The sequence below is a fragment of the Epinephelus fuscoguttatus genome, linkage group LG20 (assembly GCF_011397635.1).
Source record: "Epinephelus fuscoguttatus linkage group LG20, E.fuscoguttatus.final_Chr_v1".
Lineage (NCBI taxonomy): Eukaryota > Metazoa > Chordata > Actinopteri > Perciformes > Serranidae > Epinephelus > Epinephelus fuscoguttatus.
Genome location: NC_064771.1, coordinates 13,055,898 through 13,071,823, shown reverse-complemented (window position 1 = coordinate 13,071,823; position 15,926 = coordinate 13,055,898). Strand labels below are relative to the sequence as shown.

The 15,926-nt window shown below is 41.9% G+C and overlaps 1 protein-coding gene across 4 annotated transcripts; it reads right to left on the bottom strand.

Annotated features, from left to right (window-relative positions):
- Positions 1-246: 246 nt before the first annotated feature.
- zc3h7bb (zinc finger CCCH-type containing 7Bb) lies at positions 247-15,713 on the bottom strand. Of its 4 annotated transcripts, none has more exons than XM_049563495.1 (23): positions 15,292-15,709; positions 13,953-14,075; positions 13,521-13,661; positions 11,689-11,750; positions 11,539-11,575; positions 11,034-11,231; positions 10,034-10,192; positions 9,598-9,738; positions 9,456-9,498; positions 9,118-9,350; positions 8,560-8,845; positions 7,970-8,028; positions 7,171-7,270; positions 6,805-6,966; positions 6,452-6,657; positions 6,239-6,339; positions 5,942-6,123; positions 5,491-5,570; positions 4,460-4,731; positions 4,126-4,231; positions 3,336-3,444; positions 2,791-2,924; positions 247-1,733 (listed from the first exon to the last, which is right to left on the bottom strand). In XM_049563495.1, the coding sequence occupies exons 1-23, from the start codon at positions 15,637-15,639 to the stop codon at positions 1,698-1,700; spliced, it is 3,318 nt and encodes a 1,105-aa protein (XP_049419452.1). In that variant the 5' UTR covers positions 15,640-15,709; the 3' UTR covers positions 247-1,697. The 4 variants fall into 4 exon arrangements, with proteins under 4 accessions (XP_049419452.1, XP_049419451.1, XP_049419454.1 ...); XM_049563494.1 differs by having other exon boundaries at positions 9,109-9,350; positions 15,292-15,708; XM_049563497.1 differs by lacking the exons at positions 13,521-13,661; positions 13,953-14,075; positions 15,292-15,709 and adding an exon at positions 12,623-12,879 and having other exon boundaries at positions 9,109-9,350.
- Between the last annotated feature and the right edge of the window lie 213 nt (positions 15,714-15,926).

Below are 15,926 nucleotides of genomic sequence, written 5' to 3'. Positions count from 1 at the left end.
CGCAACATCTGGATGCATATGAGGAACACGGGTTTCCGTTTGAAGGCCGTGGGGGCGCGGTTGGTTTTCAGTGAAATGATGACCCCAGTTCAAGTGAAGAAATGGCGACTTGCCCTTACTTTTAACGTATCTTAAATATCTTCTCACAATCAACTATAGAAAAATACATTCTTAATAATCCTGCTTTTCTTTCATTAGTTATTTTCTCACAGATTTGTTCTCTGTTTATTATCTTTTTTTCTCTTAACTATTACAAAACTCATCTTTTTCTTCCCACAACTTAAGTCGTCTGCACGGGCAGTATTTTCACTATGCTTCAGTCCAAGTGAGGTCATCATTTTTTTAATGGGCATCTGCGGTCTGAACTGATCTAATGCTGAGAGCCACTCTAGCAAGGACTGTTCATATGCTGCAGTCATTGCTCTGACTCCTACACCAGCTTCACACCTGCCAGCTCCTTACCAATAGTTTCAAGTACATGATGGTCGCTTTGGCAACAGCTGCTCTGAGCCATTAGCCACGTGTACTTTAGCCACAGGTGTTTATGTCAACCTGAGAGGAGCTGACATTCAAGCATGTTTTGAGTCACCTGGACGTCAGCTGACAGCAACTACAAGGTTATTATGTGAGTGTGTGTGCGTGTCTCCGCGGGTCCCATGCAGGGTCGCTTGGTTTGTTTACATATCCAGCTATCAATAGGTCTTCACACCGGGGGGGTGGGGGGGCTATCGTGTTACACAAGTTTGTTTTGGGGCATGTTAAGTATACTTGCATACATTCCACAACCACAGCAACGTTTTAAATGACTAATTTCCTAGTTTTAAAGGCCCTTGCAGGCATTACATTCATAGCATTCTACCAATATGGCAGACAATATAACAGGGAAGTACAACTCCCCTTGAAACAAAAAAATTATGCTCTAAATTATTAATCTCAGGTAAGTTATTTTGACCCTCTCACAATATTCCCACCAAGGAAGGAGAGGAGGATTTGGTTGTTATGCAGCTTAACGGCTTGTGTCCACCAACAACCTCTTTTTACAATGCTTCATAGGTTAAGTCTCTGTTTCCATCGCCAGCACTGTAGGCTTGGTGTTTTTGGCACTCCAAAGTTAAAATTTCAACTTTTAGCGTATGAGTACCGAGCTTCAATTCATTTCTTAAATTATCACCAAGCAAAATTTAAGAGCTGCGACCAGCGCGCCCACAAGAATTGTTTCAGTGCTGTGAGGATTTTGTTTTTAAAAAGAGGTGGTGGTGGACACAGATACTCAGTCCAAAGAGCACTAGGGAAACTAGGTGATTATTTTAGTCAGAGCAAAACTAGTTGTCTGTGGAATTTCTGCGGTATAATCTGCTGAAGGGGAACCTAAATGTGCTGAGTGTAACTGCAGCATGACAGTAAAACACAAATCCAAGTCCTGTATTTTCACTTACAAAGCTCTCTCTGTGTTAAGCGGTGCCTGTGATTTGTGCATCATGTGCTGTGTGGAAGTGTTTGTATGTGTGTGTGTATTAATGTGGTGGTGGGGTCGACCCTTTCATTGTGTGTCCATCTGTTCTCACACTGCTGGCTAGATGTTAGAGGAGGTCAGACTGGCAAGATGACAGACTGTTCAGTTGTAGCTGGTGTGGCAGGCCCGTCTCTTTGTCTGCAGCTCAGTGGCGATCAGCTGCCTCGAGTCAACACAGCTACACTCAGAGATCGTCCCCGTCTGACAACCGCCGGCCTCCCTGAAACGATACACATCAACACAGCTCATCTCTCACGCTTACCAACAACCATTTCAACTGAGCAAACAGGGATGCAGTCAGTAAACATAAACTAATGCCTTCCATACACAAGAAGACTTTTGTCTGGCAGCCTCTCACATTGAAGAAAAATATGCCTCTTTTATTCATACAAGACTGGGGACCTTGCAGGGTCGCTATTTGAAAGACTACAACTAGATCCCTTTTGAGATTATTTCCCACCCTGTTCTTGGTGGAAAGCAATACGCCAAACTCCTTTTAAAACATATGACATTAGCAATTCCTTACATGTCAACAAAAACAAATAACTCTAGAAACACAAGATGAAAGGTGTCATATTTCAACAGCATTATTGTCAATTCTGCATCAATGTAATCCATACAGATAAACTGTTTGTGTACAAACTTTACATATTGGACTTTTTTTGCTTCAACTTGCCACACAGCTGCTTACTAAAGAAATCAATAACTTGACACAAAATATTGATTTAAAATTATATAACTGATTTTAAAATGATTTTTGTGCTTCTTTTATCAGAGCTGCGTCCAGCAACTAGGGCTGGGTATTAGTACTCATTTCATTTCAGGTATCGAATGAAATAACCCATTACCAAGTAGTATCAAAACTTTTCCAGTCAAACTATGCCTGTATTTGTTCCTTTTTCTACCTAGATCGTAAATACAAGACTATTTGTACAGTTACGCTCACAGCCAATCACTGCAAGTGTTCTTTGATGTAATGCGACATGTGATTGGCCCACTGCCGCAACAGCTACAACTCATACAGTTTGTGGAGTACACAGTTGGCCAACTGAATGCTTCCATTCATGTGATGTGTATAAGATGAAGTAGAAAAGGTTGCTTATAAAGTACGCTATTAGTATCAGTATCAATTTATAATGACACTGGTATTGGTGTTTTTCTAACAATATCCAGCCCTAGCAACAGTCTGTTATTCAGAAATAATAATGCTGTAACTGACCAATTAAGAATCAAGTATTCAACAAACCTGTGTAATAAAGTGTTATATGACCACTCACCATGCCTTCTGTGTAATCTGCTGTTATGGTGACCTGCTTGTCTTCTGGGGGCGGGGTCACTGCAGAGCTATCTGTGCGTCTACTCTGATTGGTGAGCTGCAGCCACAGTTCGTACATCTGTTGCATGTCTCTCACTGCAGAGAAGTGAGGTGAGGAAGAAGAGAGACAGAGAAGACATTCTCTGTAACCTTGAATACAGTGTGACGTAGAGCAACAATCAGTGCGAGTGGAGTGGAGTCAGCACCTCAAAAATCAATGCAGTTTATCGTGACTGTGGTAACAGACAAAAAGGTTATTTTATTTAAATAAACACCTGTTAAGTTACTATCTATTGCTGAATGAGGTAACACAGTGGTGATCATGCCTATGGCCCACTGATTAAAATATTGCAATATTTATAGGTGTCACAAAATTGAACGGACCCAAAATCTTCAAGATTGCCACTTTAAATTTCAATTCGGAATATACCATCTTTCCATTTGTATACAATCTCTAAATGCACTGATCTCACAACACAGTGGTTCTGGATGGACCCAGAAGCTTACAGCTGTTGTTCTTCATGTACGTCCAGACGTCCCTCTCCTCCAGACTGTGAGCAAATGAGCAGTTCCCAATATAGTGGCACTTCTTCTGCTTCATCACATGCACACACATCTGGATGAGACACAGACAAAAGGTCAACATCATTGCAACAGAGTTTCTTTATGGATTTAATTAGCTAGTTTAGCCCTTTAAGTTGTGAAAATGCCACTTTGTTGTTGTTTATGTACAGACATATGGATTGTTTATACCAAACTGTCTATAATTTTATTATGTTGGTCTGTTCTGTACAGATGACATCTATTGCACATTCGTCTGTTTATCCTGAGGCTTCTTGCATTTTCCCCCTGTTTAAAGTTTGGGGGGGGTGGGGTGTGTGTGTGTGTGTGTGTGTGTGTGTTGTTATTCCTTATTTGCTGTGAGGGTCAAAGGTTGTTGTTATTCCTTATTTGCTGTGAGGGTCAAAGGACATAAGGTTTTATATGTTGTAAAGCCCTCTGAGGCAAACTAGTGTTGCAATTCTTCTGACGATGAAGAGTTGGATAAAATATATTGAGTTTGAAATGCCTTACAATTAACTTTTTCTAAAGACTTAAACATGGTAATCCTGTGTTAGCTAACACAATTGCCAGTGCCAACATAAAAACACTGTCAAAGACACATTGGCAGCTGCTAATAAGACACAGGGGTAAGAAGATTTACAACAACACCTGTCCCCCAGGGCAAACAGAGTCAGCTGTACTCAGCATGTGAGAGAGGTGGAGGGGCGGAGAAAACGAGTGTATAAGGACTCACGTCATATTGCTGTGGATAGGTGCGGGAGAAAGGCAAAGGCCGAACGACAACCCACTTCTTCTTCTCGAAAGATTTCACCAGCAGGACCCGACGCTCCTTGGTCCAGCTGAGAAGAGAGTTGACGTGAATTGGAGGAGAAAAAAAAATATATATATATATAATATAATAAGAGTATAATATATATATATATATATATATATATATATATATATATATATATATATATATATATATCAAACCTAAAGCCTTAAAAGAACAACAAAACAAGGGCAGTCAGCCTTAAAAAACAGATTTGAAATACTGCCATATTGCTTTGCTCCGAGACAGGCCTCACCTGTGCCGTGCTTTGGCAGTGCAGTACTTGAGGTTCTTGTCGGGCTCATTGACCTGCCCTTCCCTCCAGCACTGCCCGCACACAAACTTCATTTTCAGGTTGAGGGGGCGTCCTCGACCCATCCCTGCTCCTAACCCTCCCACACCCAACCCGCTCACTGGGCCCACACCACCCCCACCCATGCCATCTCCACCGACTCCTCCACCCCCACCTCCCATTCCCCCTACTCCTCCTGCAGGTATGCTGCTGCTCGGATGGGGAATATGGATAGGCTGAAACACACAGACAAAGAGACAAATGGAGTTAATGTTGATAAAACAGACAAAAACAGAATTGCATTACATATTTAACTATGTTTTGCTTTTTTATTCATACAATAATTGCATTTTGGGTGAAGCTGAATACACAAACACGACCCCTATTGTCAAGGAAAAATAAGTATATGCAAACAGTATTGCAGTATATGTTGGCATGCAGTACGGTATCAGACTGCTGTTCATCTATCTCAGAAAACAACACGAGATTGTGTTTGAAGTGTACAAAGCAACAACAAAAAAACTAATAAACATGCAACTAGTGAGTTAATTTGACTTAAATTTGGCAGCCATGTTTTACTTGTACTTAGACAGCAGGCATCTAAACATACCAAACACAACAACAAACTATAGATGGGATTTTACCCTCAAAACATCACCCGAAAATTACTCCAACATTTAAAAATCTAACAAGTAACTTAATGCTTTTAATCCACAATTCTTGTGGCAGCTCTTGTTGATTTGTTAGGGCAGGGTCTTTGGGGTGATGGCATTAACTTCTATGCTCATTATGCTTTACAGGTGAAATTCCTTCTCAGGGGATAAGAACCGACTGGCTGCTGTGCGTGTTAGAGGAAATACGCAGCTGTCCTCACTCTAGTAAGACTTAACACAGGGCAAGGGTATACCGCTATTCTTTGTTGCTTAAAAAAAAAAAAAAAAAAAAAAAAAAAAAGTGTCAGAGATTCCACTGTGTCAGTGCTTTTCCTGTCTCACCTTCTGCTGCTTCTGTGCGTTCTGCTCCAGCCTTTGCCAGTGTCTCTTGGACTCCTGCACCATCTCTTCATGGGTGATACCTGAGGGAAATAATAGAGAGTAGCTCTGTGAAAAACCCTTCAATGACTCACTGCTCACTGTAGATACTGTACAACGAACACGCGATGCTGTGTTCATAGTCAGTTGTTGGTGTTTACTATCATCTTGTTTACAACAGTACCTTTGTGTAGGTGTGCAGCTGCTGCATTTGTTAAGCCAGTGAAAGCAGACTGGCTTTGTATTATCAGCACTATTTATCAACTGTAATTTAACTATCAGAATAGTACGTAATTAAAAAAACGTCCTATTATCAGCAGATAATTTGTCGGCCCTATATATATTGTGCATCCCTAAATTCCAGTAACAATATATTTAACAAATTGAAAAGATGACTGATGTGTGTGGACCTCACCAGTATCCTGCTGCAGGACCCAGCATTTGAGCTCTATGACAGAGTGAGCAAAGGAGCAGCTGTCCTCACGCTGGCAGCCGTAGCGAACCTCGTGGCGACACACGTCGAACTGGCAGAGAGGGTGCAGGGGACGCACCTTACTGTAGCGCACATTGGCTGACCTCACCACGTGCACCAGGCACCTGCAGCACACAGAGGTGCATTTATCACGTTACCTCCGCATTTCATCACACTATCAATAAACCTGACAACTTACTTTGCAGCAAAATGAAGACACAAAAACCCTGTTACACTCACTTGTTGTCGTCGAACGGGTGTCGAGCTGTGAGGTTTGAGCAGACTGCTAAGTTTTCTTTGCTGCGTTTGCTGATGATGCGAGGCTTACTGTCAAAACATTCCTGTTGAGAGAGAAAAGACATGTAAATTAGTCAAAGTCTTAGATGAAATGCGCCATAAGTGCAGGTCTGAAGAGACCGAAAAGGACAAGAGAAACACAGATCGTGGACTCACCTCACAGAGGAACATGAACATGCCCATGTGGAGCTGCAGCAGTCTGGTGACGCTGAGCGCCCGTCTCTCTGTGCTGCCCAGCGGGTCAAACAGCAGCTCCCGGCTCAGGGCTCCCTTCCTCTCCTGGGTCCACACATCAATCTCTTCCTGGCAGTAAGCGAACGTACAGTTCTCCCCATACTGGCACTCCTGACGCTCTTGCACCTCTGTGGGACCAAAGAAAGAGAACGTCAGACTGAATACAGAAACAGATTTTCAATACTTTAACTCCATAAGGCTGTTGGGGTTATTTCCCAAATTAATTTTCCACCTTCAACATATATTGAAGTGTTTTATTTAGACTATATACATACCTTTACAGAGTACAAATGCCCCCAGGAAGTTGTTCCGTGCAGGCCTTGGCCGAATCCTCTTCCAGGTGGGGTCATCTGTGTTTTTGAGGCGGCACAGCAGCACATCCCTCTTGCAGCGGTGTGCTGCCTCTGGCTGATACTTGTAGTCCATCACTCGTGGACCTGTGAACAAGGGGAGGAAAGAGAAGGTTAAATTACACTGTAAAACAAGTTATAACAATTGTAAGATGAGATAAATTCTATAAATAATGTTGATACTATAACATCCCAATTTAAACATTTGTAAAAAAAAAAAAAAAAAGTAAAGAGAAACTGGTCAAAGGCTAGTATGAGAAACAGACTCAAAGCTCGGCGACTTGAACCAACCTATTCGGCTGTAACAGGCATGACAGGCCTGCCGGAACTCATGTGTGGCTGCCAGAGGATTCCTGGAGAGCAGGGACAGGTTGGTTCCTGCTGGACCATTCTGAAGAAGAAGAGGGGGACACAGAGATTAAATACAAGAACTAATTAGAGTCAGAAACTGCCGCTAATACATAAAAACTGGCACCATTTCAGTGATGCTGCTAGACACGACAGGACATACTTAAGTCACTATCAAAGCGTCTAGGTGGACGCATCCTTTTTACCCCTGATAATGCTTCATTGTGAACAACATCACTGTGTTGAAATTGTAAAACAGTGGCATGGTGTGACTTTTCCACTAGGTGGGGCTGCGGCACTGTAGATAGCTCTGTGTATTTTAGCAGTTTTTGTATTTATGTAAATATTAGTATTTTGAAAGTATTTCTAATGTCACAGAAAGCACTCACAGTGTTCCTTTATTTTTCTATGGATTATCACATAGCACAATCATATATCACATTTGATTAACTTGATATAGGTAAAGAGGATTTGGGTGCTGTCTATACTCAACTAAAGATGTGACATTTCTATGATGTTTTTTGAATAAAGTTCAGATTAAGGGTTTTTATTTGTTCAATTTTCAGATATAATTCCAATATAGGCTACATAAATATACCACAATTATATCCACATAACATCAAACACAAGTTTAACACTATAATTTGTCAAAAGAAGCACACATTTTACAGGAGATGACGCAAATGTGTGACTGCGTGTGTGTGTGTGTGTGTGTGTGTGTGAGTGTGTGTGTGTTACTTACTGCATGTGCAGCACTGTGGTTGCGCATTCCAGGGATGAAGCTGTGACACACTCGTCCCCCTGAAGACCACAGACACAAGGACAATGATGTCAGACACCATATTGTGATGGTGCTGACTCACACCGTCTGCTGCTGACGCACCTCAGGTTAAAGCCAACTCCCTAGGAGCTGTGCTCTAATAACTAAGAGCAAGCTAAGACACTGCACTTGCTCAAAAAGTGTGTATGTCAATTAAATGTAGAATTTTTTTTTTTACATTATAGCTTGCATGCTGTACTGTGTGCAGAATTAAAAGTCATAGAGTCGACATACACTTGAGCAGAAAATTTGAGTTAAAGGTACACTAAGTAATTTTAAAATATGTGGGGTTACAACATTATTAAGAGTCCTATTTCCAGTGTAATTCTAGTGTCAACTCAAACATTGTATCTTTTCCCTTTGATGTCCCTCTAATGTTTTTTTGGTATGTGAACCATCACAGTAAACATGAGCACGCCATGTGCAATGATCTTAAAATGTACAAGGTTTCTAGTGATTGAAATTTAAAAAAAAAAAAAAAAAACATATTAAGATAAAGACTCTTTCCTCACCAGGGAGAGTGTACTCAGACAACGAATCCAGCCCGCCAGCAGCGACTCCTGACTTCCCTTCTCCATCTGTGGAGAAGCCTCCCAGTGCGTCCTGCGCCTGGGTAGAGCCCTGGTCCCGCTGGGCCAGCTGCGGGTAGGGCTCCAGAGTGGGCATGTCACCGATGGAGGAGCTGAAGAAGGCTGGGGGCAGCTGGGGTGACGGGGCTGGAAGGCTTGGGGAGTATGGAGGCCGGAGACCCACCGCTGTGTTGGGGAGGTTGGTTGGGATAGCACCCTGAACTGGACTCTGGATCAGGAGAAAAAACAGAGGCAAGAATAGAATTACTTCATGTAGAGGGATGAGGATCATATTCCACCTGAAGATTTTCTCCAGTGTAGACTCCTCTGCCTTCCCCTTGTGTAAAGAAACATACTACAAATAGCACTTCTAAATTAAATCAAGCAGAAATGACAAACAGTAAAAGACCAATTTTTGTGCTGAAATAAATGTGAAAATAAAAACAGTGGTGTATGACTGGTTGATCTCTTGCACATCTCTCCTTCTCTAACCTCACTGACTTTCTTAGGGATGCACTCCAGCAGACTGTCTAGCTCGTCCTTCATGACACTGCTGCTGCATTCATCCATGTGCTCCGATACAGGTACGGAGTACGGCATGGGAGGCAGGCCCTGGCTGCTGGGGCTCTCTGACAGGTCAGTGCATGGGGTCACCACAGTGGACGCTGGGTCATCGCTGACTGGGATGGGTGTGGCCAAGGGAGCAGGGATACACTGCGCATTAGCCAGGTCCGCTGAGGAGCATGGAAAAAAGTGATGATGAGAAGGAAATTAATATGAGAAATAGGTGGGAATGTGGGCAGGAGCAGACATGTTCAAGGTGTGCCAGTCTCTCATACCTGGTCCAATGTCACCCAGAGATTCCAGCCCATTGGAGGACATCTGAAGGAAAGAGAAAAAAATAAGACATGATTAGCCTCTCCTTCAGTCACGGCATTCCAAGTATGTAGCTCAGCTCTACACCGCGACAGCAGCACCCACCTCTCCTGTGGGTGGGGAAGTCTCTCCGTGATTCTCCCCTTCTGTGGCCGTGGACTCTGTCTGTGGGCTGACGTAAGCCTTACGGCCCTTCAGGCCCAGTTTAGTGGCCAGATCCTGAGCCAGTTCAGTCACCTGCCTGTCCTGGAAGATTAATCACAACAAGAAGTTCCACTTACCAACAATCAGTGTCATTCACTTTACAATAAACTATTAAGAGGAACACAGTGTAGCTCCAAAGTTATCAAGTAAAACATATCCATGACTCAGTACTGACACTGAAATTCACTATTCTATTCCAAACCTGCATTAACTAATGCACACACCATCTCCATTAACCAATTTCATGAGAGGTAATCTTTTATTTTACACTAGTACTTTAAAACAACGTTGGGGAAGAACTCTATTTCTATTAATATTTCCAGTGTTGACGACGTACATGTGGTGCTGTGAGGAGACATTTGGTTCCACATTCGTAGGCTTCTCTGAGTCGTCCCAACTCCCTCAGACAGATCGCTTTGCGGTACAAAGCCCTGCGACTGCCTTCTGACACACACAGTGCACTGTCGCAGTCCTGAACACCACGCTCAAACTCCCTCTGAGACCCAAAAGAGAACAAACAAACAAACAAAAAAACAGAGATATACAGTAAGAGCAAGAAAGGCTTCAGAATTTAAAGGGACAGTTCATCCCAAAATTAAAAATACAGATTTTTACTCTTACCCGTAGTGCTATTTATCAATCTAGATTGTTTTGATGTGAGTTGCCAAGTGCTGGAGATATCAGCTGTAGAGATGTCTGCCTTCTCTCCAATATAAGGGAACTAGATGGCACTCAGCTTGTGGTGCTCAAAGTGCCAAAAAATTCATTTGAAAAACTAAACAGCAATGTCTCTTTCCAGAAATCATGATCTGGTTACTCAAGATAATCCACAGACCTTGTTGTGAGCAGTTTCATGTAGGAACTATTTTCTTATTACCAAACTGCACCCGCCAACTGTATCACGCCGCAAAAGGATGCGTGCATCTACCCATGGATTAAATGCTCCTGCTCGTGCTACTTGCTAGATTAAAAAAACAATACTATGGGGAAGAGGAAAAATGTGTATTTATGGTATATATGGGGGTGAACTGGCAACAAACTGGCAACAATATCCTGATACTGTAACAGCCACAAATTAGATGAGTCACAGACTAAAAAAGCCTGGATTTTCCTCCGCATTAACTCAGATACTATGTCTAAAAATTCAAACATTTTCTATTCTATCTTTCTCATACAATACAGTACTGTATAAAAGAAACTTTAAACGTAACAAAGCTGAAAATTATTCACAAATATTAGTGTTTTCAGTATAAAACAAATACACATTCTGACTGCATCTTCCATTTGTCCACATATGTATCTGCAAGTGACATATTTTGTTTCCTCTTTTCCCTCACCGTCTGGTAGCAGGCAGCTGCCCTGTTGACATACAGGCTCTCCAGCAGCTCGCTGGGGATGACTAGGGCCTCAGCCTGAGCGTAGCGGGCAACACTGATCCCCTCCCCATACTGTTGGGTTGCCTGACGACAGTCTCCATCTCGAAAGCAGGAATTGCCCTCGTCCAGCAAGTTACACACCAACTGGGTCAGAAATGCCTGAAGGGAACGTGTAGAGAGGTCAAATTGAGACTAAATAATGAGTGGGGGTGATGGAGGGAGAGGGTTAAATTAAAAAAAAAAATATTAGGAAGCTGATATGAGATAGTCAGGAAGAAGTAGGACAGAAAACTATTGAGGAGAAGATAAATTACAATATCTCAGCTGAAATTTTCATCTAAGTCCAAGAGATGATAGAACAAAATGAGAGTATGGTCATGGTGGACTCTGTGAGTAAATATTGTAGGTGTGTGTTGCTGATTAAAATTTGTAAAAGAAAAATGGGATGAAAAGGATCAATGCACACCTCATAACTCTCTGGCTCTGGGAAAGGCAATGATGACCTGTGGAGAGAGAAAATGAAAAGGCTGTCATTGTTCTCAATATACTAAAGGGTGTGCACTTTGCTCATGATACCTGTAATTAGTTGTAAAGTCAATATTACGTGTGCACTTACTGAATAAAGCTCATGGCTTTCTGAATTTCCTCTCTTCGTTTCTGTCTTTCAGGATCCATAGCCTGAGGGGAAAGACAAGGTTGACTTGCAACAGTTTAAAACTCCACTACACAACAGTATTAACAGCTTTGACAGCTACGGTTACTGTGTCCAAGTATAATATTAGTATCCTGATAGATATGGTTATATTCTACAATGATTAAACACCTTTGCAAACCCTGCTAACTACTTGCAGTCGCCTTGAACAAACGAAGGCCTGCCATTTAAACACGCTAAGCAATCATCGGGCTTGCGTAAACAGCGGGGACCCGTAACCGTGAAGCTGGCGACATGTTATCGTTAGCATTTAGATACTCTCAGGATGACACAATCCCCCAACAAGTATTTGACGCATAAATTGCGGACATTTTTGGGGAGGGAGCATCAAAACATTGGCTACATACACGGTTTACACATTAGCTGTAACAATGTTTGGAAAATGATACCGTTAGCTAATGTTAGCGTGTAACATGCCAGCTTACAGGTCAACTTTAACTAAACGTTACAACAGCAATGCATGTAAAATACACAACTTGCATCGCGTTAGCTGCTAATGGCGTTAGTGTAGGTAACGCTAACCCTAACAGGGTTTACCTATCGGCTGTTAGGATTAGCCAGCTAACGCTACTTGCTCAGCCTGAATGCTTATCACTGTAATTTAGCTTAGCTAACGTTGTAGAAATTAATAAACCGTATTTAGCTTTCAAAAATGTTTTCGAAGTCACGTGTTGTTACATTTATAGTTTACAAAGAATTATTGTTGAGCTGACACACATGGCTACACCGCTAATAAACCCAGTGCTAACTACGATAGCTACCAGGTAAGTTAGCTAACTTAATTTACCAGTGGAGCCCCGGCTAACAGCCAAAGCTCTCACTTAGCACGGCAACTCACCGAGAGTTAAGTTACAGCGCTTTTCAGATCAGAGATAGCTTCACAGAGCGTTGGCGATAAAAACAGAAAAAAATAGCCAGCCAAATATCAGTCAATGTCCAGGCGCATATCTGTAAGTTTAGTGTCCCTGTCATTGGTATGTGGACGGAGCACGGGTGTCTCTGCGCTACGACTGCTGCTGGATACTGACTAGCTAACGGTAGCTAGCTGTTAGCTAACTGCTAGCTGTTTGGAGTGAGTGCCAGTGCCGTATTGCAACAAGTTTCCAGGAGAAATGTGGCCACAGGAGGGCAGCAAAAACTGTGTCAATGCTCTGTTGGCTCTAGTTTCCATTTATTTATACAGTCTGTGGTTTCCATGAGCTTTGTGTTTTTATTTTCAATAGGCATCAAAGCCTTTACTTAAGTACAAGTAGTTACCACAGTGTAATACTCCATTACACTTATAGGCCATATATTTGAAATGTAAAACGTTGCTTCATTAAAAATACAGGTGTGTTATCACCAAAATTTTCAGTATAATATTAGTAAAAAACAAAACTGCAGAGTGCAATCATGTGTAAGCAGCATTTTAATATTGTAGTTGGTCGAGATGGGGCCAATTTTACCCACTTAATTTAATTTTGGTTATTGTATATTCACAGCATATAACATTTGTATTTTCTTTAGATATTTACCTCCTATTTGCATTTGTATTTATTTAGATACCATAAAACTTAAATTAATAGCCCGGGCTATTATTTGCTTGATTCACTGAACTCAACAGGCCTTTATTTGGGATGGGCTTCTATAGGCGACAGGCCTTTAATTTTTCTCAGACAAAACTTGTTGCTCAGCAAAGATCGGGAAATACAATCAATACAATACAATCTGCTCTACACTGTGACAGCAGCACCCACCTCTCCTGTGGGTGGGGAAGTCTCTCCACAATTCTCCCCTTCTGTGGCCGTGGACTCCGTCTGTGGGCTGACGTAAGCCTTACGGCCCTTCAGGCCCAGTTTAGTGGCCAGATCCTGAGCCAGTTCAGTCAACTGCCTGTCCTGGAAGATTAATCACAACAAGAAGTTCCACTTACCAACAATCAGTATCATTCACTTAATGGTAAACTATAAAGAGGAACACAGTGTAGTTTCAAAGTTATCAAGTGAGACACATCCATGACTCAGTACTGACACTTAAATTCACTATTCTTTTCTAAACTTGCATTAATTAATGAACACACCATCTCCATTAACCAATTTTCTAAGAGATAATCTCATTTTACACAGATCTTTAAAACATCGTAGAGGAAGAACTAATTTCTCTTAATATTTCCAGTGTTGACGACATACATGTGGTGCTGTGAGGAGACATTCGTACGCTTCTCTGAGTCGTCCCAACTCCCTCAGACAGATTGCTTTGTGGTATAAAGCCTTGCGACTGCCTTCTGACACACACAGTGCACTGTCGCAGTCCTGAACACCGGAAGAGACCGGAAAGAAAAGAGAACCAAAATACAGAGACATACAGTAAGAGCAAGAAAGGCTTTGGAATTAAAGGTACAGTTCATCCCAAAATTAAAAATACATATTTTTCTTCTTACCTGTAGTGCTATTTATCAATGTAGATTGTTCTGGTGTGAGTTGCTGAGTGTTGGAGATATCAGCTGTAGAGATGTCTGTATTCTCTTAAATACAATGGAACTAGATAGCACTGCTCACAGTCCCAAAATAATACATTAAAAAAACTCAGCAACGCTATCTCTTTCCAGAACACAGAATGCTGCAAGTTTTGAGGAAGCATGCCATTGGTGTGTTGACTGCAGGAATGTCCACCAGAGCTGCTGCCCGTCAGTTATCATTAGCTGTCTCCAGCCTGTCAGGTGGATGGACTATTTTGGAAACACAGCAGAGCTCACTAACAGATTTTAACAGTGTTGTGTTCAATTTTTTGTTTATTTCCATCACTGGTATTTACCCCTTTGAATTTTAAACATCCCCCACGCACACCTTGTTTTAAACTAATTGTAGAATAATACAACAGTGAACAGTCATTATGTTTCATTATTTACATGGTAATATTATGTTATTACCATTTAAATAACTTTGAACTGCTTTTGAATGAAAATGTGCCATACAAATAAAATTGAAATAAATTGAATTAAATTGAAAATAAATACATTTTAAGCTATCACCTTGCTCTGTCCCAAATTATGTATGGTGTTTTGTAATTACCTAAAATGTCTCACATAAGACCTCCAAAGTACCAAATCATAGTGTAAAGTATTGGTTAGTACACCCATGGATTAAGGAATGGGCACAGGTCCAAGGGCCCAAAGTGTCAGGGGGTTCCCATGGACCTCACCTGCAAAATATCACTCAAATTGACACATGCTGATAAGGAAAAATGTCAAAAGGATCACAAAGACCCACAAAAAGAGATACAAAGAAACTGCCAAGAGACACAAATGACTGCAGTGTGACACAAAAGGACCTAAAAAGACACAACATTACCACATACATTACAAAAATGTGGTGGGCCTTTCACATATCCCTGCCCAGGGGCCCATTCTCTCATTATATGCCCATGAGTACCCCAGACTGTGCTGTCCCACCAAAGTATTATAAAAAATACTACATCTGGCACAAGGTGTACCCAGAAAACAAAATCCTGTTGGTAATCCAAGCTTGCCTGTTTGTCTGGTGATTCCTCCAGCGGGCTGAGGCCATCTTCTCCGCCCACATTTAGGAGTGGCTCCTCGCTGTCTCCATCCTTACTGATGGAGGTCTGGTCTGTGAGTTCTGCTGTAAAGGATTCAGAAGCCTTGGCATCAGGGTCACCTTCACCTGAGTGGGGACCACGTGGAGGAGCCTGTCCTGTGCTCTGTGTGAGGGCCTCTCCCTTTGAGTAGCTCTCTGACCTCATGAACCTCTGCCACATCTTTACAGCAAGGAAACCAACGAAGCTAATACATGCAGCTTTGAATAGCGGCCCAATCCAGGCGCAAACATTTGCTGGGGCTGACTGATAGATAGCCATGCTAGTGAAGACAACCTGTACAAAAGACTCTTCTGGTGGTCTCTAAACTCTCTCCTTTTACAGTCTGTGCCCAAAGATCCCTCCGCGGTGCGAGTGCTCTGCTTTATAAACTGGCGCCGCGTTAAAAGGAACACCTGTGCAAGTTTGGGCAAAGCTCTCATGAAGTCAATTAATCAAAATAGGCACTGAAATTAAAATAAGAAATGCTGTTTTAAGCATTAAAGTTCATTTTGACCTTAAGTATAGAAAGCAGACCAGTGGCGGCAGACAGTTGGTAATAACTTTAT